Source organism: Schistocerca gregaria, chromosome 1 (assembly GCF_023897955.1).
Source record: "Schistocerca gregaria isolate iqSchGreg1 chromosome 1, iqSchGreg1.2, whole genome shotgun sequence".
Taxonomy (NCBI): domain Eukaryota; kingdom Metazoa; phylum Arthropoda; class Insecta; order Orthoptera; family Acrididae; genus Schistocerca; species Schistocerca gregaria.
The window spans coordinates 347,969,385-347,996,389 of NC_064920.1; the positions used below are offsets into that span (position 1 = coordinate 347,969,385).

Sequence of the window (27,005 nt, forward strand, 5' to 3'; positions counted from 1 at the left end):
TCGAACGAGAGAGTGCGTGGGTCCAACACTGCAGGAGTCTTGACCGCGTGCGGCCGGCCGACACGCGGGGGATCGGGCAGATTTGCGCGGCCTTGTTGCGATGGTGACAGACGCCTCGCTCAACGACTCACCGTGCTCTTGTTCACTGCTAGGCCTTCATAGACATTCTACAAGCGCCTATGAATATCTGCGATGCTCTGGTTTTCCGCCAAAAGAAATTCGATGACAGCTCTGCTTCGAACGCGCCTCCATCACACACGCCATTTTAAATGCTACGCAGAGCGCCGCCTCCTATCGGAACTTCATGAAGCTATAGGGGGTCAAGCGAGAATATGCTAGGATGTCGCGCAACAAATTCCGCATTCTTTCTACCGAAATTGGCCGAAAAAATAAATATGCTGCATTACGTATTGAACGTCTCTAGTACCTAGGAGTACGCGTACGGACCAATTTGAAGTGGAACAATCTCATAAAATTAACCGCGGGTGGGGAAGATGCCTGACTGAGATTCATTGTCTGAACGGTTTGGAAATGTAGTCCGTCTACAAATGAAATAGCTTATAAAACACTCATTCGATCAATAATTGAATATTGCTCGGCAGTCTCGGATCCGTACGAGACAGGGTTGTTAGAGGAAATAGAGAAGATCCAAATAAGATCAGCACCTATCGTTACAGGTTCACCTGGTAAGTATGAAAGCCTCACAGGGATGCTCCATTATACATGACTGTAGGCAAATTTCTGGAGGCGCTCCCTAAACCCGGGCACATCCATCGGACTGCCACACAGCTCAGCGTGATTCAGCTCTCATTTTAGTCATCCGCTGACCCGTGGCGTCACTCTTTACATCTCGTCAAGCGACGGTTTACACTGACTACGGGAGCGTGTGGTTTTTAAGAACACTGCACCCCATTCTTTTTAACTCCCTAAGCCCAATCACTGTGCTAGCTGGAGTGCTGGTAGCGCTTTGAAACTCACTAGTGATTCCTTCCTCGTTTTTCTGCGTGTTTTTGCCGCCACGCTCCGCAGTGCTCCATAGTCCCTGTTCATCAGTATACGAGGTGCACCTGGTCTCGCTTTAGCTATGGTGGGTTATTCCTTTGCGCTTCCACTTAACAGCTATTTCAAGAGTACTCGACCAGCTTTAAAAGGCTTAAATTTGTCCTCTGATGATTTTGTTACGTGGGGGACACCCAACGACCAGTTCACGTTCGAAGTTGTAGGGTTCGCCTGACTGACCCACCCTGCTGTTACTGCTTCTCTACTGCCAACCCAATACTCCTCGCCTCCTTTTATACTGGCGGGCCCACCTCTCATTTCATCTGGTGGTGAATTCCGCATTACATAGAGGTGTCCGGATACTTTTGATTAGGTAGACTAATTCTCCACGCGCAACGAGGTAACGCTCGCAAAAAACTGTGATCTCATTCCTCGTCAGGTCAATTGGGAATTTGTCACCGCGTCTGTTTGCAGTGGTTTCTTCCGAGTTCTCCAATTCACGCTGGACGTGTCCGATGAGTACCTGTGATCTCATTCCTCGTCAGGTCAATTGGGAATTTGTCACCGCGTCTGTTTGCAGTGGTTTCTTCCGAGTTCTCCAATTCACGCTGGACGTGTCCGATGAGTACCTGTTTCCTGAAGCTGCACTACAGCGAACGCTAGTGCAGTGCTGTGTTACGACGGATAACCAACTATTGAATGAAACGAAGGGAGGGAATTAAACGCGCTTTTTCTAGAGACACGCACTAGAGGCTGTCGAGATAAATAGCTCCATCCGGATCTGGCTGAAATGTAAAAGGACGCATTAGAAAAATAGAGGACATTCCATAAACTCAGTTACTAACTATTATTATCTCTTATTTACATGTTCTCTACCCTTGTTGTCTAGACATAGCGTCCTTAAGAACCTATTTATGTCTCTCTTATGTGGCCTGGGACGAACAGGAAACGTGAGAAACTATAAGAACGAAGGATTTTAATGTAGTGAAACTATTTTGCAATCCTTGCTGTATCATCTCCGCTCATTGTGGAAAACAAACTTTAGACTGTAGGTAGGTCATTCTCCGTCATATCCTTCTGCAGATGTCTATTATGTACACACCGAACTCGTGTGGTGTTAGCAACAGCGAAGAAAAATATGCAGGAAGTTTTTAATCAGGCCGTTTGGCAGGGTCTGATGTCTCAGTCGATAGGAGCGTCGAGTGCGAAACGCAGAAGTCCAGGATCGGATCCCAGTGCTATAAGTGGTTTCAACATGTTGAAGTGTATCAGTGTCAAAATGCTATAAAATGACGCGATACACAGAAGAACTCGAAAGTCAGATCGCAAATATTTTCTACCGTAAGTGCTTTTCCGTAACTCAGTAGTGAAATAGTTATTTCATTACAAATGATATACTTCTGCTTGATCAAAATTGGTGTCCTAGTATGGGAGTTTCGTGTCCAGCAACTGATGTATTTTTATTATTATTATTATTTTTAAGACATAGCTAAATTTGCATTGAGGCTTAGACAGCTATACTCTTGTGGGGAAAAAGGATTATCAAAGAAACATTTGGTCCAAACACTTTGCTAAGCAGGAAGGCAGGTCGGACTAACACACTAAAACCAGAATCAACAGGAAGCACGACTAGAAAGAAAGAGAAAGAATTTTGAGGGCAAAACAAACTGTGTGAGCATTAGCTCACAAATGCGCTGCTGTGATGAAGTCGTTCACCCAGGACCGGAAAAACTAGAAAACGGAATTGCAGGAGGCGTGGTGGGGGGCGTGGCGCAAGGTGGTTACGGCAGCAGGACCCAGCATTCCTCGCGGCCGCGGGAAGCGAGTCTGCTCCGTCTGCCAGCAGCACAGCATCCAGCGGATATGCCCGCTTTGAACCCTCCGAACCGTTTTTAAACGGTTTTGTTTTAATTTCTAAACAAGCGCAGCGCGCATTAATATTCCACAATGATAACTCATTATTCTTTGAAAGATATTGTACCTGGGGTCAGACCAGTGATTTCTATACTAACTGGATTAGATATCCGATCTCAGAGCAGGGGACTTCGACGTGCTTGCAGATTCTTGTCAACTGTTTAGTGTGCCATGTTGTAATTAGGCGACAAAACTTCGACAGATCTGTACGTGATAAAGAATTCTTTATTGGTTTCTGACTTGGAACTTTATATTAATATGCGGCGCTGATGTGGGAGAAGAATCGAAAAGTGTTCCCATTTTGCTTTTTCGTTGCATTTAGTGACAGCCATGATGCAATTAGGTAAGAAACGAACTACTAGCGCCTTTGGCCGGCACATTCAAACGGCTGGAGTACGATATCCTTATGGTATAGAGATCATTGATTAAGACACATAGCGAATCGGAAGAAATTCATGGGAAGTCTCTGCACCAGTACTCAAGCCCTTTATTGCAAGACAATCGTCGTCTTACGAATATTGGCCTTTCGTCACATTCCATACGCCGGTTAGAGATATCTTCCGAAAAAGCATCATCGTATGTAGATTTGTGAGATTGTTGATATTGCAAGGATCGTATGAATAAGAGCACAAAATTCCGTGATGAATTTCTTCATATGAGAAATCTGAGAGCGCGATAGATGCGGAGTACAAGCTATGATGGGATATAGAGTGGAGGAAATATCGACCATATTTTTGGTAAAGGAACATTTGCAGAATTCGCTTTAATAGATTTAGGAAAGCTGCAGAAAATCTTATTCTGGGTGATCAAACGGAGTTGAACACCATTCCTTCCGAATGTGAATCCAGTGCCTTAACTAGAGCACCAGCTCGTTCTATCCGTTATAAGACCTCCCACTGCACTGTCTGTGCGGAAATAGTATTCCACAAACTCTGTTCCTCGGTAACTTTTTGTAGTTTTTCTTTGGTAGAAGTAGTACTAGTAGCAGTAGCTTCATTCATCACTTTTACAACGGTATTGGCACCCTTAGGTGCTGGTGGTATTGTAAATGTCATGGTATTTCAACTGAAAAATAACAAAAATGACATAATTGATATGTACATGCATTTACCCACTTACAGGTTCAGTTTGGTAAGGATGGGAGAGGTGTTCGGCCGGGAAGAAAGTTAGGGAAACCACGGAAATCCTAAATAAGGATGGCCAGATGAAGATTGTAGTCTTCAGTTGGTTTAAAACATTGCTACATCATTCGGTTTATCCCTAGTGTACAAAACTGTTTTAAAAGGAAGTCATTTACTTACGTAGAGGTCAAAGGCTAGGACTACACTGTTCTTTAATTTCTGGCTCCCTGTCACTGCACACGCTAAACACATTATTTCGTAATGGGGCACTACACACCCCGCCAACTGACGTCAGGACCATAGCGACAACGTTTGATTTCCAGGTTACGTGCTGGGAAATGTTTTGAAATAATAATAAAGTCATTAGTTTGATATCTATTTGTTGTTGTTGTGGTCTTCAGTCCTGAGACTGGTTTGGTGCAGCTCTCCATGCTACTCTATCCTGTGCAAGCTTCTTCATCTCCCATTACCTACTGCCACCTACATCCTTCTGAATCTGCTTAGTGTAGTCATCTCTTGGTCTCCCTCCACTACGATTTTTACCCTCCACGCTGCCCTCCAATACTAAATTTGTGATCCCTTGATGCCTCAGAACATGTCCTACCAACCGCTCCCTCTTCTGGTCAAGTTGTGCCACAAACTTCTCTTCTCCCCAATCCTATTCAATACTTCCTCAATAGTTATGTGATCTACCCATCTAATCTTTACCATTCTTCTGTAGCACCACATTTCTAAAGCTTCTATATCTATTTATCGAATGATATTATCATTGCCCGAGAACGAATATTTGTCGCTGTCAGTGACTGTCACATTTGAAAGTGTGGCAAGTGGGGAAGTGAGCCGCGTGCAGTGTGACACGGAGGGCTGGTCTGGTGCAGGAGCTGATGGACGAGATGTACGACGAGTACGAAGACCCAGAGGACCCCGTGGCGAGCGACGACGCCCCTCCGGCCGACTCCCCGCCGGAGGCGGAGACGACGACGACGTCGACGACGACGATGATTCTACCAAACTCAGCCGCGACGCCTGCCATCGTCAACGCCACGTGCTCGGGTAAGGCCGTCTTTCTTAGCTACACTTAGCTAGTTTCCATAAGTATTAAGGAGATTCCGCATGATTAAAAACAACCGTGTTATGAATGTCGTCAAACTCAACCAAAACAGGAAACACATGACATAGCAGAAATAAAAGATAATAACGTCGATAAGAACAATCCGTACATTCAGCAACAAGTAAAGCAACCGAAGGAGAAATCTGAAAAGGGAATTAAAGTTCAGGGAGATGATGCAAATGGCTCTGAGCACTATGGGACTTAACATCTGTGGTCATCAGTCCCCTAGAACTTAGAACTACTTAAACCTAACTAACCTAAAGACATCACACACATCCATGCCCGAGGCAGGATTCGAACCTGCGACCGTAGCAGTCTTGCGGTTCCGGACTGAACGCCTAGAACCGCGAGACCACCGCGGCCGGCGAGATGATGCAAAACTTTTGAAACGTCAGGTGTATCCGACATAGGGTGACCAGATGCAGTTGTTTAAAAAGGAGGACAAACAACTTCAAGAAGGAGGACAAAGGAAGGACAAAGAGGACACATCAAACGGGTCAACTGCACATGAGGATACCTGACGTCAGCTTTGGACAAGTCACGTCACTGCCGGGAATTACCGATAAAACTAGTAGTTAATTGTTACTGATGATCAGGTGGTGGTTAACTGAGCATTATAAAAATAAAAATAAAAAAACATTGATTGTGGCGACAGTGTGACGTCAATTGTTTTGTTACGTCAGCAATACGGAATTGTTTACAAAGCGAAAAACGTCAGACCATTCACCTCCCTTTATTCGACACACCGCTACCAACATCTACAATTCAATCAGCAGCTGACGACATGTAAAGTACACTTTAACCTTCCGAATACAAATAAATTGAATGACTATGAAACAATGATATAAAACCATTACAGTTAATCTGTCGAGTTATTTCTTACATTTATTGGCCACTGAGACGTACTTTTCAGCTCCACATGTCTCACTTTCCGCTTCAAATTCATTTCTCGTTTTCTTGAAAGCCGGATATTTGCAGGAAAGGACATCAGAAAATGTACACTTTAGTTTAGGAATAGCTAAATATTTTACGTAACTCACTCGGTTAAAAATTACGCTGACAAATCAGACGTGCACTACTGTAAGTCAAGCCAATACAAAGCGAAAACACGAAACGAAAATTTTAAATAATCGGTATTTGCATTCGCTTATAGGTCAATCAACGATAACATCGACGATCCTGGTGCCACCTACTAACACCGCCTTCATGTGTGTTTATCACGAAGGCTGTGCCAATAGTTAAAGTATTTAAGACAAGAGCAATAGAACGGGACGAATTGCAAATTTAGCTGTATTACGCTCAACTCAGCGAAAAAGCCAGACACTGTAAAAATCCGCCCGGACCCCGGACAAATAGCTAAAAAGGAAGACATACCGGGATTAATCCGGACGTCTGGTCACCCTAATCCGACCGAGACTCGAAGAAGCAACTATTGCCTTTTCGGGAAAATGCTTGATGATTATGTTTTATTTTAATTAGGGCCTTCATCTTTCCCTGTAGCCTATATTTGCGCTCGCCATTTATCGTCTTCGTTCGTGCGTGGACTCTGTGGCCTTACTATTTTGACTTCATTGGCGCGTTACCTTTGTTGTCATGCAGTCTGTCAAGTTCTCGTATTTCTTGGATATTGCAGAATATCTAAAGACAAAATTTCTGTTTCAGAACTTCAATTCTCCTGGCAAACTCGAAGATCTTCTTAAAACGATAAACGAGAATGAATAAAATGCCGTGGAGTTTTCAAGGTACTTAAAATGGAAATAAAATATTGCTCCTTCTAAAATAAAAAGTTCATAGGAACTGGCTGCTTCAAAAACAAAGTTAAGTTCTTGAGGCCATTTATGAACTAGTATTTTTGATGGAGTTACGAACGCTTCTGCTGCAATAAAATCTTCTTCTCTAGACTATTTGTAATTCTTCCTTAGACCTAAATACGTTGGAAAACTAAAACGCATATTCTCTGGCCTTTTGGATGATGAATAAATTTCCAGATAAAAATGAAACGCTTCTTATCAAAAATAAAAATTAAGGAAAGAAAAATCGTGCAGTTCATTTTCTTTCTTTGGATAACGCAATTTCCATTAAATTGTTGAACCATCTTCTATAGCTGCTGTTGAATTTTCCGAATTGCATGGTCGACAAGACTCAGAGGAACCAGGAGCGCCTTGAAAATGTACAGTGCAGCCCTGTACGAAACGTTATTTGGAAAAGTTTCATCTAACACGGCCATGCAGCACGAAAGCGTAACCAGCAGCTAAGACATCGATTGTATGACCATATTTTATACTTACCGCAGTTTTTCATATGATGGTGTTAGTGATAAAATCTTGCGTGGTTCCCATTTTCTTCTTTATCGTGTTGCAGACATGCTTTCCTATAATCCATTTGCGCTGTGATTTTTTCATTCTTTCTTTTTTGCGACAGAGAATAGCTTGTACTCTGCCTGGAGTCCCGGTTGATACTTAGTGTGGTATCTGATGTTCTGTTGATAAAAACCAGTTTTTTCCTCGTACAGTCAAAATTCGGTTTGGGTCTCCACAAGTGAGAATGTGTGCTAAGATCACTATGAGGCTGTACTGTTCACAAAGTGGCGTAGGCCACAGACTGACACTATTCTGTCCCTCTACCGTAGGAAATACGCACAGAGCTGACTTTCGATAAAATTGTGGGGCTATTAATGTTCATCCAGATGTTCTTCTAGTTGTCATCCTGGTACTTCCTTTCTATAGGCTTTAGTAATTGCCGTGTTGGTGTGACAACTTCTTTCTTCACAAAAGGTGCGGACGTGGCCTACGTTGATCTGTGGTACTTTACCTGTAGGAGTCACGACAGGGCAGAGTTTTGTCGTATTTTGCTGAGTACAGGGATTGAGCAAAAAAATGGAAACACAGCGAGAAATGATTGTTTGAACATAAATACAAACGCTAGCCATGCCTGCCGGTTGCGATGTTGTACTTGACCACAAACGCCATGCTCACCTGTGCATTGTCCTCAGTACCTCGCAAGGGTCACTCGTGATCAGAAGTGTTCTGTGTATATTTGTGACAGCACTATAACGGAGCTAAGTAAATTCGGACGCCGATAAATTGTTTGTGCTCGTACGGTGGAAGCTTCCGTGACCAAGGTAGGAGAAGTGTTTGGTGTTTCAAAGGCACCGCATCGAAGATTTATGGGGAAAATTCGGAAAGCGAAAAACTATCCGCCAAGACGCAACGCGGACGAAAGTGTATGTTGAGTGATCGTGATAGACAGTCATTGAAGAGACTAATGACGAAAAATAATAGGACGACAGTTGCAGAAATCACTGCAGAGCTGAACGTTACACTCACGAACCCTATCGGCACCAAAACAACAGGAGGGGAGCTCCTTAAGCAGGGAATTGCAGGGCAGCTGGGATTCTAAAACCAGTCATCAGTGATGCAAATGGCCGTAACAGGAAAACATGGTGCCAAAACCATAAAAGCTGGACTATTGAGAAAATAAAGAAAGTTATTTGGTCGGATGAGTCTCGTGGCACCCGGTTTCCATCTTCTGGATGTGTTTACGCCCCAAGATTGAAACAAGGCGGGAGTTCAGTGATGATTTGGGCAGCCATATCGTGGTGTTCCATGAGCACTATGGCTACTCTGGAGAGGCGACTTACTGCCAAGATTTATGTCACCGTTTTGGCTGATCAGGTTCATCGCTTAGTTCCCCAATGTTGACGCTGTGTTCCAAGATGGCAGAGCCCCTGTTCACACAGCTCGCACCGTCCAGGACAGGTTTTGTGAGCACGGGGATGAATCGCGACATCTCCCCTGGCCACCACAATCACCAAATCTCAATATTATTGAGCCTTTGTAGTCTATTTTGGAGAGAAGTGTGCGTGCGTGATCTCTTTCCACCTCCGTCATAGTTACCTAAACTTATCACCGTTTTACAGGAAGACTAGCACAAGGATCCGTTGAAAGCCACACAGAACCTGTGTTTATCCATTCCGAGAGGACTGCAAGCTGTTTTGAATGCGTACGGTTTCTCCTGAACCGTATTGGGCATAGTAATGTGTTGTGTTTATAAAGTTTCCATATTTTTGTCCGTCCACTGTATGCACCATTACTGCCTACTTGGCCGTTTCTTCGGTCTAAAGTCGCTCTCTCGAAAGGAGCTTACAATATATTCCCTCTACAGACATGGCGACAAGACAAAGCTAAGGTACGCTACTGGCCATTAAAATTGCTACACAAAGAAGAAATGCAGGCGACAAATGGGTATTCACTGGAAAAATATATTATACTAGAACTGACATGTGATTATATTTCCACGCAGTTTGGGTCCATAGATCCTGAGAAATCAGTGCCCAGAACAACCACCTCTGGCCGTAATAACGGCCTTGATACGCCTGGGCATTGAGTCAAACGGAGCTTGGATGGCGTGTACAGCTACAGCTACCCATGCAGCTTCAACACGATACCACAGGTCATCAAGAGTAGTGACTGGCGTATTGTGACAAGCCAGTTGCTCGGCCACCATTGACCAGAAGTTTTCAATTGGTGAGAGATCTGGAGAATGTGCTGGCCAGGGCAGCAGTCGAACATTTTCTGTATCCAGAAAGGCCCGTACAGGACCTGCAAAATGCGGTCGTGCATTATCCTGCTGAAATGTAGGGTTTCGCAGGGATCGAATGAAGGGTAGAGCCACGGGTGGTACACATCTGAAATATAACGTCGACAGTCAAAGTGCCGTCAATGCGAATAAAAGGTGACCGAGACGTGTAACCAATGGCACCCCATACCATCACGCCTGGTGATACGCCATTATGGCGATGACGGATACACGCTTCCAATGTTCTTTGACCGCGATGTCGCCAAACACGGATGCGACCATGATGATGTTGTAAACAGGACCTGGATTCATCCGAAAAAATGACGTTTTGCCATTCGTGCACGCAGGTTCGTCGTTGAGTACACCGTTGCAGGCGCTCCTGTCTGTGATGCAGCGTCAAGGGTAACCGCAGCCATGGTCTCCGAGCTGATAGTCCATGCTGCTGCAAACGTCGTTGAACTGTTCGTGCAGACGGTTGTTGTCTTGCAAATGTCCCCATCCGTTGACTCAGGGATCGAGACGTGGCTGCACGATCCGTTACAGCCATGCGGATGAGATGCCTGTCATCTCGACTGCTAGTGTTACGAGGCAGTAGGGATCCAGCAGGGCGTTCCGTATTACCCTCCTGAACCCACCGATTCCATATTCTGCTAACAGTCATTGGAACTCGACCAACGCGAGCAGTAATGTCGCGATGCGATAAACCGCAATCGCGATAGGCTACAATCCGACCTTTATCAAAGTTGGAAACGTGATGGTACGCATTTCTCCTCCTTACACGAGGCATCGCAACAACGTTTCAGCATGCAACGCCAGTCAACTGCTGTTTGTGTATGAGAAATCGGTTGGAAACTTTCTCATGTCAGCACGTTGTAAGTGTCGCCACCGGCGCCAACCTTGTGTGAATGCTCTGAAAAGCTAATCATTTGCATATCACAGCATGTTCTTCCTGTCGGTTAAATTTCGCGTCTGTAGCACGTCATCTTCGTGGTGTAGCAATTTTAATGGCCAGTAGTGTATTTTGTGATATGGTTTCCAGTAGTGGTAGCACAGTGCGAAATGTTATATCTTGCTCAACACGTATTCATTACCGAAATATGCTAGCTGAAACGAAAGCTCACACTGGGCTATCCAGGCAGGACTCACAGCTTTACTTCCACCAGTACCTTATCCCCTACGTTCCAGACTTCGCAGACGTTCTGAGGCATACCTTGCCGTGTGGGTGGCTCGTGAGTCGTGCCTAGATAGCTCAGTCAGTAGAGGATTTGCAAGCGAAAGACGAGCTTACCACGTTCGAGTCCCAGGTTCGAGTCTCTGTCCAGAATACGGTTTTAATTTGCTAGGCTGTTTCAAATCAGAGCATACTCCGTGGCAGAGTAATAATTAATTCTAAAAATTCTGAGGTATGCTCATGTCATTACCGTGGAGAGACGGCAAACACCTTGGACGATCAAATGAACGGAATGGATACTGCCTTAAAACAAGTTTACAACGTATCAACAAAAACAAAGTTTTGGAAATGCGGTGTAGTCGAATTAAATCAAACGACACTGAGGGAATGAGGTATGGGAATGAGACGCTAAAAGTAGTAGACGAGGTTTGCTATTTGGACAGCAAAATAACTGACGTAGGCAGAAGTAGAGAGGATATAAAATGAGGAATAACAATAGTAAGCAATGCATTTCTGAAAATGAGAGATCTGAATACATCGAATATAAATTTACGAGGAGGGTTTAATATGTAATTTAGGCTTTTTTCTGAGAGTAACTGGGTTTTATTTAGGCTTCCAATACGCCATATTACCCCCAGTGTTTTGGTACAAAACCTTGTTTTTCAACATAATCTCCATTCAACGCGTCGGCCTTACGCCACGTTGCTGGAGGGACCTGTATGCCAGCACTGCTCCACACTACTAGTCGACGTCGGAGGCAACTCCTTGCTGCATCAGTAACCCTGCCATCACCCGGGAACTGCTTACTGTGGAATGCTTCCTTCATTGGATCAAACAGGTGGAAGTCTAAAGGTACGAGATTGGGCTGTACGGTGGATGAGGAAGAGCAGCTCAAAAAAGTTTTGTGAGCTCCTCCCGGGTGTGCAGACTTGGATGAGGCCTTGCGTTGTCACGAAGGAGAACTTCGTCCGCATTTTTATGGCGACGACCACTCTGAAGCCCTTTCTTCAACTTCATGAGGGTAGAACAATGCACTTCTGAGTTGATCGTTGCACCATGACCGAGGACATCAAACAGTATAACCCTTCCAGAGTCCCAGAAGACGGTCGCCAGTACTTTACCACCTGAGTGTACTGCTGGGAAATTTTTCTTCCGAGGAGTGGTGGTGTGAGGCCAATAGATGGACTGCCGTTTTATTCATGTTCGAAGCGATGAATCAATGTTTCTTCGCCTTTGACGATGTTCGACAAAAATTGTCACAATCAGCCTTGTACCGCACAAGTAGCTCCGCACGGATGGTCTTTTGTTGCTCTTCATGGTATTCTGTTATCCGGCGAGGAACCTAGCGGGCACACATCTTTGAGTATCCCAACTGGTGGACGAGTGTCATCTCACTACCAGCACATACGTACAGTTTGTTGTGGTCCATAGTTCATCTCGAATGTGAGTGTCCGCACGTTCCAACACTGCGGGGGTCACGGCTGTGTGCAGCCGGCAGGCATGCGCGAGATCGGACAGGTTTGCACGACCTTGTTGCGATGATGAGAGACGCCTCGCGGAACGACTCGCCTGGCTCTTGTTCACTTCCAGGCCCCCACAGACATTCTACAAGCGCGTACGAATATCTGCTAAGCTCTGGTTTTCCGCCAAAAGAAAGTCAGTAACAGCTTTCTGGTTGGAACTCACCTTCGTTACACACGCCATTTTGAAGGCTACATATAGCGCCACCGCCAGTCGGAACTTCATGAAACCACAGGAGCTGAAGCGAAAATATCCCACGATACCAGCATTTTTCAACCGAAATGGACCGAGGAAAAGGTGTGTTGCATTACTTACTGAACGTCCCTCGCCTGTGTAAGGAAGTCTTCTGAAGGTACTTGTCTGGGGTGTAGCATTGTGCTGAAGTGACTCGTGGAAGATGAAAATTTCTGATAAGAAAAGAATAGAAGCTTTTGAGATGTGGTGCTACAGAAGAATGCTGAAGATTAGATGTGTAGATCGAATATCTGACGAGAAGATACTGAATCTAATTGGTCAGAAAAGAAAATTATGGCATAAATTGAGTAAAAGTAGCCATCGATTGATGGGGCACTTTCTGAGGCATCGAAGAACTGGCATTTTGACAACAAAGGGAAGTGTCTAGTGTAATAATTGTAGTGAAGGACCTAGTCTTGACTATGTTAAGTAGGTTCAAATAGAGTGAACCGTGAATTTACTTTCAAAATCTTCTCTTAAGAATTTATTTTATTTACTAGCGATTCATCAAGAACATTAACACATTTAAGCGTGGAATTAGTTGCCAGGGAGTAACTGATGAAAATGAAATTACCTTTAACAAATGGGAATTTTATTCATAAAAGCCTTTTCAAAAACAGATTTAAAATTTATAAGCAGAAAATCACCCTCGAAATATCAAGTTACAATTTTATTTAGAGGCAGAAAGAACAATATTGACAGTATGAGCCTTCGGGAGAACCTTGCCGCTCCCTTTCAACACGGCCGTAGTCACGACCGCTCACAACAAACTCTGAAAGACTACACTGGTGCAAATCTGCAACACACCAGATTACTGTAAACTAAAAAATTTTAATAACTCACTCAAACACATTAACTATGCAACCCGTAAGAGGGGTGGAAATGGTACAAAGACTCACACTAAGAAATTATTTGCCACCGAAAGTGCAATTTGTTTTTAAAAGGACTCTAACGGTGGAAGGGTGGCAACTTTATAAAAATGACTATTTAAATAAAATCCATGAAATTCAGACTTACATGAAATGTACAACATGCTCTACATTACACATATACCGCTTCAAGAGATGATAGGCAAGTTAAAAAGATATTTCAGGAATTTGGCCTTTACACCTGGAATCTATAATTTCGTTAACCAAATCCGACAAACATGACAGAGGCAGCTATTAACGTACGGCAGACCGACAGACAGACAAACACTAGGTGCCTAACAAATGTGGACGAAAGACAGACGAACAAACTGGCGTCGAGAAACTGACCAAGAAAAGTAGAATTTAACAAGTAACTGAAACAACATATCACGAATCATATAACTTATAATAACTGCGATTTCTGGCGAAGACCTGGCGCAGCACCCCCAAAACGCTCTCCCGAACCGCCCGCTGCCAGCCGCTTTAACGGACGCAAGAAGGCACGCCGATCTGCCGTCTCACGGCGTCGCAGCTCGCGCCGGCCAGACCCATGTCGTGGGTTGACTCCTGTTACTCTCGTGTCGGCCGTGAAGCCACTACCTCTCGCTATACGGCGCGGCCCACTGGACTCATGTGGCGACCTCAAACGCGCCGACGCTCACGACGGACAAGTCATCTTGTGTCGCAGTGCGCGACCGACCAGCCGATCGATCCAACCGCCAATGCCCATTGCCTGAGCAAACTCGAGCAGACTGGCGGCCTAACACATACCAGCACTCCGGACGACAGACAGACACTAACCGCCTCACCAATGCGGACGAGAGACAGACCCAGACTGACTTGGCTGACAAACTGACCAGACTCGCCCAGACTGACAGACTCAGACTAACTGACCAACTGCCGAGTTTTTTTCCCTTTATTGTTATTTTAATACCTATACAAACAGGTAGGCTGTCAGCGGCATGCTAAGCCGCTCTTCAGCCATAGTGTTGACAATGACAGAACACAGGTTGGAGAAACAGAAGGAACATAGTGACGGGCTAAAAAATAGTGGTCACAGATACACAAAAAAACACGGACCCGTTCACACTCGACGATAACGACACTGAAAACACGTTGACACGGCACACAGAACACTGATGAATCCGATGGCACAAGTGAACGTAGAAGCGTGACGGCGGACACTAAAAACACAAAACGACGTCACACACACACACGAGACACAGATGGCGATGATCACCGGCGCGCGCGGAAGTCCACGTAGCGTGTGCGAGTCCGGGGACCTGCCAAGAGGGGAAGAAAGGTGAGGGGGGAGAGGGTGGGGAGGAGAGGACAAAGATGCCAATGGCTGAGGAGATGGGAGGAGGGGGAGAGGGACAGGGGAGGGGAAGCCCGGGGGAGGGGTGGGGAGAAAGGGAGGAGGGAGGGACGGTGCCCAAAGGAACAGACAGGGGAAGAGGGAGGGAGGATCAAAGTTGATAGGAGGGGTAGATGGAGGGGAGGAGGACATCATCAGGGAGGGGGAGCTGCCGGAAGCCACCTTGGGAGAGGGTAAGGAGGGTGGAGAGATGGAGACCGGGTGGGACGTGGGAATAGAGGCGCAGCAGCGGGTGGGGTTTGGGAGAGGATGGGCGAGACAAGCGGGTGAGGAGGGTCGAGTTTGCGGGAGGTGTACAGGATCCGTATACTTTCAAGGAAAAGGAGGAGGTGGGGGAAAGGAATGAGATCGTACAACTGCCGAGCTCATAGCGCCCCTTAAATGCACGTGAACAGGCTACCTTTCCGCTTTCATACCAGAGGGAGACACCAAATCTACGATTGCCACAGCGGCGCCACCGCCACCAACGGAGGACGATTGCGTCACACTACACGCTGCGGCGCGCTCTTCAAAACAGCAATTTTTACCACGGCTCATAGAGATAACTTGCAACAGTTACGCAGGTTTGATGAGGATTCCGCAGGGTAGAACAACAACAAAATGGAAGTATTAATTTTCGAACCCAACACATTTTAAATGTGACGAAAGGATATGTCCTAGTGTTAGCCGACAAGCAACGGTAGAACTGAATGGTATTACATCGGTCACCGATACAGTACTCTTGCATCCTTCCTTCCAGATTAGACCGAACACTCGGTACGAGCAGAATTTGGCTGTCATTTTTCGCAGTGCTCCAAACCTTAGGGGCTAGCCTTATACCAATTTCTCGCTGAGAGGAGTGTGCTAGTGCCATCTGTAGGCCTTAACTTGAGGACGAACATTCTGGGAATGTACTTCTGGAGCATAGCCCTGTGTGGATATATGTCATGAACTCGGAGGAAATCCGGAAAAAGAGGAAAATACGAATGTTTGAGATGTAGTGTTACGGATGGTTGCCAAAACGTAGGCAGTCTGATAAGATAAGAAATGAGGATTACTTCACAGAACCAGGGAGGAAAAAATATGCGGAACTGACTACATGAAGGGGGAAGATGAAAGCGCATGTTTTAAGGCGTGATCACGGAATAACTTGTGTGGTACTAGATGAAACCGTAGAAGTCAAAAAGTGTAAGGGATGGATGTAAGTGCTACGAAGTGCTAGTCTCAGATGGCGGAGAGTGACGTGGGTGACAACTTATGATAATAACGGATTCTTTGAATAAATATTTCAGGCAGTGCGAAGTCTTGAATGAGTAATCCGACTTAGGGGCGTGTTTGTAAACACGTAAATCTGTAAACAACTGTCTGTTGCATCGACGTTGATGATCTTATCTTGAAATTCAACATTCAGTTATCTGTGATGTTTCCACGGTAAATTTTGTGATAGAGTGTTGAGGATGATCGATTACATGAACTTGCAGATTTGCGTTTAATGTGTGCTGCAGCGTGGTGGTTATCTCTAAAGACTGAACAAATATCCAGAGAAATGTTTTCCAACAGTCGTCAGAGAGAGAAACTTTCTAGGTTCATTTTATGGTTATGGGCGTAGCATTTGTACAGTCTATACTGATGTGATAACATGAAAATAAAAAGAAAAGAAACAGATAGGCGTAAATATGACACTATATACAGCGAAGGTTTGATGATGGGATCTGTGCTGATAAGCTACTAAACAAAGGAACAGTACGTTTTACGGATGTAACAAAACCTTCATATTTCATGGAATGATCCTCTCGTATCTGTTGTTCAAGCCACAAGAGCTGGCCAAGGAACTCGACACCGAGTTGTTCACACAGTAGTAACTCTGTTGGATCGTGAAGCAGAAGGTGTGTCAGTAAGCACCCGTAAACCCGTCCGTGGAATGCACGCTTCGAATGCTAAGTGTGCACAATACTAGTTGAGCACATATGCGTCCCTGTCATAACTGAAGAAAAACTTGTAGTACATGCATTGATTCTGGCAGTCTCCTATTTTTATGGGTGATATGAGGTTAAGGCGCTTCATTAAATTTCGGGTGTGCTGCTGCATATCATTTAGCCATCTTCAGAGTGAGCCGGAAGAGTGATTCTTCAGCGCTCGCTCCGCCCTTTTTTAGTCGCGGCCTGCGCCAGGGGCATGCGGCCACTCGATTTGTTACTCAACTGATATCCAGTGACCAGTCCACGCTCGAAGCCACTGAGCTCTGTTGACCAACCAATTTTGCGGTTAGTGCTCCTATACTGACAATACAAGGTCAGATAGTGGACAATACATTTTGTGTTCGGCCTGTAAAATATGGTTCTGGTCTACGACACGTTCACAAACTCACGGAATCGCTTATGCCATGAATGAAAATTCCGAAAGCTTGCCCGCTCTTGCATAAATGTGTACGGACGCCCAAGCGTGCGTAGCTAGTACACAGTTTCGAACTTTTTCCACAGAGGCTCCCGCCAGCACCAGCACCGCCGCCGCCGCCGCCGCCACAGCCACCAGCACCACGACCCCCGCCAGCACCACCACACCGGCGAAGCGCAGACGGCGCTGCAGGGACGGCTTCTATCGTAACCAGGCGGGCCGCTGCGTCCGCCTGCAGTTCGCGCAGTGAGTACTGTGCTCACCCCTCACTGCTTCATTCCTACCAGGGAACTTCTGTAGGAAGTGGCTAACCTCCTTCATGTGAAGCAATAACAACATCGTCTTCCATTGAAAGAAGCACACTAGATTTAAAAAAAATAATCACCCTAGGAGCCGGTCGCAGTGGCCGAGCGGTTCTAGGCGCTTCAGTCCGGAACCGCGCTGCTGCTATGGTCCCAGGTTCGATTGCTGCCTTGGGCGCGGATGAGTGTGATGTCCTTAGGTGAGTCAGGTTTAAGTAGTTCTAAGTCTAGGGGACTGATGACTTCAGACGTTAAGTCCCATAGTGCTTAGAGCCATCTGAACCATGCAGTTGCTGTTCCAAGTAGTCCCACACATATGAGGTGCGACTGAAATTGGACAATTCAGCGGGCTAGTTCATATGCTAAAGGATGCTCGGGCGTTCGTCAGATAGGGAAATTGCGCGAGCTGCCCTGTGAGAAAAGCTGTTATCATCTTGGAGATGGGAGTGTCCACGACACACACATCTGGAAATCCAAAAAGTAGTTAATGTGGAGTAATAATTTTTTTTGGATACAATTATCTAGGTGACATATTTCACAGTGGTTAACATTGCGAGATCACAATGTAAGCACGAGATAAGCCATTGCAAATGTGAAATGCTGGTACATTAATAACCGGTATAACTGCCAGAATGTTAAATGCAGTCCTGAAAACATGGTTGCATTGTATTGTACAGGTGTTGAATGTCAGTTTGTGTAATGGCTTTCCATGCACGTTGCACCTAGTCGCCGGCCGTGGTGGCTGAGCGGTTCTAGGCGCTTCAGTCGGAACCGCGCGACTGTTACGGTCGCAGGTTCGAATCCTGCCTCGGGCTTGGATGTGTGTGATTCCGTAGGTTAGTTAGGTTTAAGTAGTTCTAAGTTCTAGGGGACTGATGACCTCAGAAGTTAAATCCCATAGTGCTCAGAGCCATTTCAACCATATTTTGGACCTTGTCGGTCAATATTGGGACGGTTAATGCTGTTTGTGGGTGACGCTGGAATTGTTGTCCGATGATGTCCCATATGTGCTTTATTGGAGACAAATCTGATGAACGAGTGGATCAAGGCTGAAAGCGATCAAGAAAGGAGCTGTATATTTGTAGAAGGCGCAGTCATCTGTTGCACAAAATGGTTCAAATGGCTCTAAGCGCTATGGGATTTAACATCTAAGGTCATCAGTCCCCTAAACTTAGAACTACACTCCCGAAAATTGAAATAAGAACACCGTGAATTCATTGTCCCAGGAAGGGGAAACTTTATTGACACATTCCTGGGGTCAGATACATTACATGATCGCACTGACAGAACCACGGGCACATAGACACAGGCAACAGAGCATGCACAATGTCGGAACTAGTACAGTGTATATCCACCTTTCGCAGCAATGCAGGCTGCTATTCTACCATGGAGACGATCGTAGAGATGCTGGATGTAGTCCTGTGGAATGGCTTGCCATGCCATTTCCACCTGGCGCCTCAGGTGGACCAGAGTTCGTGCTGGACGTGCAGACCGCGTAAGACGACGCTTCATCCAGTCCCAAACATGCTCAATGGGGGACAGATCCGGAGATCTTGCTGGCCAGGGTAGTTGACTTACACCTTCTAGAGCACGTTGGGTGGCACGGGATACATGCGGACGTGCATTGTCCTGTTGGAACAGGAAGTTCCCTTGCCGGTCTAGGAATGGTAGAACGATAGGTTCGATGACGGTTTGGATGTACCGTGCACTATTCAGTGTCCCCTCGACGATCACCAGAGGTGTAAGGCTAGTGTAGGAGATCGCTCCCCACACCATGATGCCGGGTGTTGGCCCTGTGTGCCTCAGTCGTCTCAGTCGTATGCATTCCTGATTGTGGCGCTCCCCTGCACTGCGCCAAACACGCATACGACCATAACTGGCACCAAGGCAGAAGCGACTCTCATCGCTGAAGACGACACATCTCCATTCGTCCCTCCATTCACGCCTGTCGCGACACCACTGGAGGCGGGCTGCACGATGTTGGGGCGTGAGCGGAAGACGGCCTAACGGTGTACGGGACTGTAGCCCAGCTTCATGGAGACGGTTACGAATGGTCCTCGCCGATACCCCAGGAGAAATAGTGTCCCTAATTTGCTGGGAAGTGGCGGTGGGTCCCCTACGGTACTACGTAGGATCCTACGGTCTTGGCGTGCATCCGTGCGTGGCTGCGGTCCGGTCCCAGGTCGACGGGCACGTGCACCTTCCGCCGACCACTGGCGACAACATCGATGTACTGTGGAGACCTCACGCCCCACGTGTTGAGCAATTCGGCGGTACGTCCACCCGGCCTCCCGCATGCCCACTATACGCCCTCGCTCAAAGTCCGTCAACTGCACATACGGTTCACGTCCACGCTGTCGCGGCATGCTACCAGTGTTAAAGACTGCGATGGAGCTCCGTATGCCACGGCAAACTGGCTGACACTGACGGCGGCGGTGCACAAATGCTGCGCAGCTAGCGCCATTCGACGGCCAACACCGCGGTTCCTGGTGTGTCCGCTGTGCCGTGCGTGTGATCATTGCTTGTACAGCCCTCTCGCAGTGTCCGGAGCAAGTATGGTGGGTCTGACACACCGGTGTCAATGTGTTCTTTTTTCCATTTCTAGGAGTGTACTTAAACCTAACTAACCTAAGGACTGACACACAGCCGGCCGAGGTTGCCAAGTGGTTCTAGGCGATACAGTCTGGAACCGAGCGACCGCTACGGTCGCAGGTTCGAATCCTGCGTCGGGCATGAATGTCTGTGATGTCCTTAGGTTAGGTAGGTTTAAGTAGTTCTAAGTTCTAGAGGACTGATGACCTCAGAAGTTAACTCCCATAGTGCTCAGAGCCATTTGAACATAACACACATCTATGCCAGAGGCAGGATTCGAACCTGCGACCGTAGCAGTCGCGTAGTTCCGGATTGAAGCGCCTAGAAGCGCTCGGCCACCGAGACCGGCTACGAAAATCACATCTAATTACCATCTTCTCTTTTTCAAGAATGTCAGAAATGATTGTGTTTCTTTATACATCACAGACATTCCATCTTCACATTGTATGTTGGAATTTCGAAGCAATAAATAATTTTTTTTTCATTAGAGTAAGTGTGTTGTGGTACTGATTTATGATACCCTTGTTACGTTTGCCATCGTGATAAAATCCTTATACAAATAAAAATTTAACTTTGTAAACCCAGGTTCAAATGATAACATCGACCTAGTTAGGTACGTAGGTCACAAGTATCCCACCCAATCAATTTGCAAGATCAGTCGACTTGATCATAAGAGAAGACACTTTTTGATCTTTTAGTTTTAAAATATGTATAAAGTCAGCTTTAGTCACGAACGGTTATAGCACTTTTTCCGCATGCTTTGTTTTCATATTTAAAATATTGACGTTAATTATTGACTAAAACGTTGACTAAACAAAAAAAAAGGAAAAAACCGGAAGAAGATTTTTCGTCTGCAAATTATCTGTGGTGGTAAGTTCCTATAGGACCAAACTGCTGAGGTTTTCGGTCACTACGCTTACACATTACTTAATCTAACTTAAACTAACATACGCTAAGGGCAACACACACACACACACACACGTCCATGCCCGAGGGAGGACTCGAACCTTCGACGGGGAAGCCGCGCGAACCGTCCAGGGTGCCCCTAGACCGGGCGGCTACCCCGCGCGGAAAATTAACTGTCGTTACTGCAAAAAACGTTCCCGTATACATCCAAGAATCTCCCTGTGTATACAATATATTCATGAACGACAGCCTACTTTTACCATGTATATAAAAAAGTATTTATTTCTACTTTAAGTGTTCCTTTATAAATCTGACGGTCATTCTCACCCATCTACATGACGTAACAAAGTGTCAGACAGTTCAAACAGATGGCTATGAAGTGATCATCCTGGACGAAATTGACCCAAAAATTATACAATACGCATCACATATTAAAACTATTTGTATGAAGTGATGTCTCACTAATAAGTATTACTGACACTACTCGTGGGACGAATGTTGGCACTACTGACACATCAGTTACAGTTGTGACTTGTCAGAGTTTCAACTTTCACACATAATATTACTTATATTGAAAATAGAAATTTCCATCACTGTAAGCGTGATGCTCAGTCTGGAACCGCGTGACCGCTACAGTCGCAGGTTCGAATCCTGCCTCGGTCATGGATGTGTGTGATCTCCTTAGATTAGTCAGGTTTACGTAGTTCTAAGTTGTAGGGGACTGATGACCTCAGGTGTTAAGTCCCATAGTGCTCAGACCCATTTGAACAATCTTTTAGGCGTGATGCTAAGCGGAACGATGTATTATCATCGAAACCGTCGATCGCAGTGAGGAACGTGTATTCAGTGCAGCAACCCATTGACCCGGAAAATTCCTGGCACTACTTTCTAACAACGCATGGCGTCAAGAACATCCGGCACTCCTTCAGATCACGGCAGAGAAATACACTACTGGCCATTAAAATTTCTACACGAAGAAGAAATGCAGATGATAAACGGGTATTCATTGGACAAATATATTATACTAGAACTGAAATGTGATTACATCTTCACGCAATCTGGGTGCATAGATCCTGAGAAATCAGTACCCAGAACAACCATCTCTCGCCGTAATAACGGCCTTGATACACCTGGGAATTGAGTCAAACAGAGCTTGGATGGCGTGTACAGGTACAGCTGCCCATGCAGCTTCAACATGATATCACAGTTCATCAAGAGTAGTGGCTGGCGTATTGTGACGAGCCAGTTGCTCGGCCACCAATGAGCAGATGCTTTCAATTGGTGAGAGATCTGGAGAATGTGCTGGCCAGAGCAGCAGTAGAACATTTTCTATATCCAGAAAGGCCCGTACAGGACCTGCAACATGCGGTCGTGCATTATCCTGCTGAAATGTAGGGTTTCGCAGGGATCGAATGAAGGGTAGAGCCACGGGTCGTAACACATTTGAAATGTAACGTCCACTGTTGAAAGTGCTGTCACTGCGAACAAGAGGTGACCGAGGCGTGTAACCAATGGCACCCCACACCATCACGCCGGGTGATATATCAGTATGGCGATGACGAATACACGCTTCCAATGTGCATTCACCGCGATGTCGCTAAACACGGATGCGACCATCATGATGCTGTAAACAGAACCTGGACTCATCCGGAAAAATGACGTTTTGCCATTCGTGCACCCAGGTTCGTTGTTGAGTACACCATTGCAGGCGCTCCTGTCTGTGATGCAGCGTCAAGGGTAACAGCAGCCCTGGTCTCCGAGCTGATAGTCCATGCTGCTGCAGACGTCGTCGAACTATTCGTGCAGACGGTTGTTGTCTTGCAAACGTCCCCATCTGTTGACTCAGGGATCGAGACGTGGCTGCACATCATGATGCTGTAAACAGAACCTGGACTCATCCGGAAAAATGACGTTTTGCCATTCGTGCACCCAGGTTCGTTGTTGAGTACACCATTGCAGGCGCTCCTGTCTGTGATGCAGCGTCAAGGGTAACAGCAGCCCTGGTCTCCGAGCTGATAGTCCATGCTGCTGCAGACGTTGTCGAACTATTCGTGCAGACGGTTGTTGTCTTGCAAACGTCCCCATCTGTTGACTCAGGGATCGAGACGTGGCTGCACGATCCGTTACAGCCATGCGGATAAGATGCCTGTCATCTCGACTGCTAGTGATACGAGGCAGTTGGGATCCAGCATAGCGTTACGTATTACACTCCTGAACCCACCGATTCTATATTCCGCTAACAGTCATTGGATCTCGATCAACCATGTCGGGATACGATAAACCGCAATCGCGATAGGCTGCAATCCGACCTTTATCAAAGTCGGAATCGTGATGGTACGCATTCCTCCTCTTTACACGAAGCATCACAATTACGTTTCACCAGGCAACGCCGGTCAACTGCTGTTTGTGTACGAGAAATCGGTTGGAAACTTTCCTCATGTCAGCACGTTGTAGGTGTCGCCACCGGCGCCAACCTTGTGAGAATGCTCTGGAAAGCTAGTCATTTGCATATCACAGCATCTTCTTCCTGTCGGTTAAATTTCGCGTCTGTAGCACGTCAGTTTCATGGTGCAGCAATTTTAATGGCCAGTAGTGTACATTTTCCTTGTCCTGTCGTCATGTGAAATTTTATTTCCAACCAAAACGTGTGACATATGATAACTTAGCAACTGGTCCAGTGAGCACAATGTTGTGGGCTCACGATGTTTGTATACGTGTATGTTCTGTAATACCACCCAAAAATGGAATATGTAAATGGCTGCTGACCGTGTCCATGAGTGTTGCTATTGAAACGGCAGCTCCATTCTACTCGAAAAGATCGATTGTTACAACATTAGGTGAAGCGCTGGTATGAATTCTGCCCATCACCTCAGCTGCATGTATTAGAACTTTAACACCAGGAAAAAATTTCTACCTGAACTGTGTGTGTGGAAAGCTACAAATTTACAGTCATAAAACTCAATTATTGCGGGTATGGTACAAATAAATTTTAGAAAATTCTAATGTCGTTGGTATGATAAACAAGTCTGAGATAATAAATATTACGTTGACAATATTTTAACTATTCATCCTCTGTTGGTAGTGCTTTACTGTTTATCTTGTATTGGAAACTACGCTTCGTTTTTGCAACTGATTCTTTTTGGCCTAACATGATTCAGCTATTTGTTAAAGAATAGTAATAGTTATTTGCTTCGCTATAAATATTTTGATTGACAATTTATTTGGCAATGTTGCTCCAGCAAGATCGAAACTGCACACTGTTTTTTTGCAACATGTTTCAAGGTTCGTCCCTAAATGAGTACTAGTGCTTTCAAGCAACATTTAAACTCTCATATACAGCGATACTCTCCTGTCTCTGGTGTAAAGTTTCTGAATAGTGTGCATCTTTAGCAGATATCTTGCAAGGTTTTGTGGGCTTGAGTTACCAGTGTAGCAGTTTGATTCGATTTTCCTTTATTGTAGAACGAAACAACTTATAAACGGTAAGAGAAAGTCTTGAAGGTGAATTGTTATACAAATTTTTTGGCTAGTTCTACCGGGGACATTGTAAATGGACTTTTATTTTCTGGGAAGACGAATCCTGGGTTTGATTATTAGCTGGCCCAAAAGGCCAGAAGAAGAAGTAAACATGTAATCCTGTGCTAGTGAATGATGTGCGATCTAACAGTTTCGGTCACTTGCCACAATATGGGCCAGCAGTGAAGATGTAGTCTTCGCCCTCAGGGATAATCTAATGTAAAATTTGGAAAAAATGGAATTGTTCTGTGCTTTGCACGAAAATTGAATTGTTCTAAGACATTTCGCATGCAGTAGTGCAAAATGAAACCATTTTTCCAGTCAGAGGAACAGCATCGTGATAGGACTTATTTTCTTTGTAGTACCTTTTGTGGGCAATGATATTTAAAGGTAACATGCTGCGCTTTGAAATTATTGTGTGCAAGAAGGTTCGCATGACCGTATAAATCTAATTTAAGTAACTTAATACTTTTTTCACAATATTTCTGTGCATGTCAAATAAAGAGTTTTAGTCGTTTTGATTTAGATATGTAGGGATTTGTAGTAGAACTTTTAGGTTGACTCATTGTTTCCATTAATAAAAGGTAGATGATGCTGACTGAGTATTGTTCATTTCTCCTATGCTTTATATGTGTCCACTGGCTCTTCTATAAGTACCCTGGACCGAAATTTATTTCCACTCCTATACAGGTTTTCACGCAACATAATTTCACACCTAGCGAGGTGGTTCAGTGATTAGCACACTGGATTCGCATTCGGGAGGTCTACGGTTCAAGCCTGCGTTCGGCTATCCTGAGTTTGGTTTTCCGGGACTTCCATAAATCGCTTCAGGCAAATGCCGGATAATTCCTTTGAAAGGACACGGCCGACTCTCTTCCTCAGAATTTCACACAGTTTTCATGTTCCTACACTTGACCTTGCAATTATGTTAACTGAGGACCATGGGAGTCTATGAAATGTAGAGGATGACAGCTTAGTGCGGATGTTGCAAAAGACGAATGACAGTTACTGTTATCTGCCTCAGTGGCTGAGCGAACAGCGCGTCTCACTGCAGTGCCTAGGACCGGGGTTCAATTCCCAGTGTTGCCAGCAACGTTTCCTTCGTGGTAGGATTGGAGACGGGTGCATCAGCGAAGCCAATCGAGGAGCTACTGGGATGATAAGTTGCTGTTCGAAGGTCGGGTGGAAAAGCGGTTTGCCAATTCCGGACCCATCCATATCGCATCCAAATGACGCCCTATGGCACAGGATGGCACGGCGGCCGGTTGGAAATAAGTGGTCCTCTGGGAATGGTGGTGGAATTAATTTTACTTACTTTATTAGAAGATAAAGAACGCAATAAAATTTACTTCAATACATGTGATTAGTTTCTTATTGTATTGCAGTACTTGTTAAAAGGAGAGTACTGAAAAACCGATTGCTACTGTTCCAGAAACGGGTATAATCTGAGAGTGCTGCCTCTTGCCTTCTCGTAACCGGTGTCAGAAGAACTCTCCCAGACGCAGACTACGCTCCGCCATCGCCGCAGTCCGCAGATGCGACAGCCGCAGAACCCGCTACAGCTCGGCGGTCTTCTGTTGGCGTCAGTCTGCAGTTGTGTCGCATTTACAGACTGCCACAGTCGCGCAATGGCCGTGTCAAAACTACAGTACAAACGGCCGCTGACCGACTGATACATACATGTGTTTGTACCAATAGTAACACTTCTGTGACAGTCTCATATCATTCATGTAAGCTACACTATCTTCAATATTGTACTACACATTACGATGAACATGTATACTCATTCTCTTAGTACATGTATATTCGTTCACGCAGTAGCCAACTGAAAGTATTCAAAATGTTGCATAGGGCTCCTTGGTGTAGAAATCCCAGTTGATGTATAACGTACTCCGGCGAATTTGTAGGTTTAATAAAAACGTAGCAAATGACAAACCTTTTTTAGAGGCAAAAAAAATTTGTTTTCAGTGTAATCTCCGCTGTGCACTACGAAGTCACTCCGGTGACATGTCATTTTTTGAACTCTTACGAAACCTTGTTTTGAATTGTAGTTAAAGCTCCTTTACAGCGCAGCTAATCTGTTTTGTGCAAAATAAATTCTCTCAGAGAAGAAACGGATTTCAGTTCTTGAGGAAACTTGTTTTCAGGACGGATAATCGCTTCATTCGGATAAAATTTTTGCTCTCCTAATCATTTTCTGCACTGGGAGTCAGAAAAAAATAAACGTGCACAAATCTTCGAAAAAAGGTAAGTGGAACTCGAGCAGTTTCGCCATTGCTTCAGGATGTATACAGACTCTACCGGAAAGAATAGCAAACACTTCGGGAGGTGGTAGTATAGACTGAATCGAATAAAACATCCCATGAAACATGTGTCCAAAT

General features: G+C 45.4%; 1 protein-coding gene across 1 annotated transcript in view; it reads left to right on the forward strand.

The window, feature by feature from the left end:
• The window catches only part of LOC126345073 (uncharacterized), a 30,251-nt gene extending 3,513 nt beyond the window's left edge, over window positions 1-26,738 (forward strand). The window contains exons 2-4 of the mRNA XM_050002073.1: window positions 4,913-5,087; window positions 17,395-17,554; window positions 26,057-26,738. Of these exons, the coding sequence (XP_049858030.1) occupies window positions 4,913-5,087; window positions 17,395-17,554; window positions 26,057-26,099 (378 nt within the window). The 3' untranslated portion in view covers window positions 26,100-26,738. The remainder of the gene's footprint in view (window positions 1-4,912; window positions 5,088-17,394; window positions 17,555-26,056) is intronic.
• Window positions 26,739-27,005: the final 267 nt, after the last annotated feature.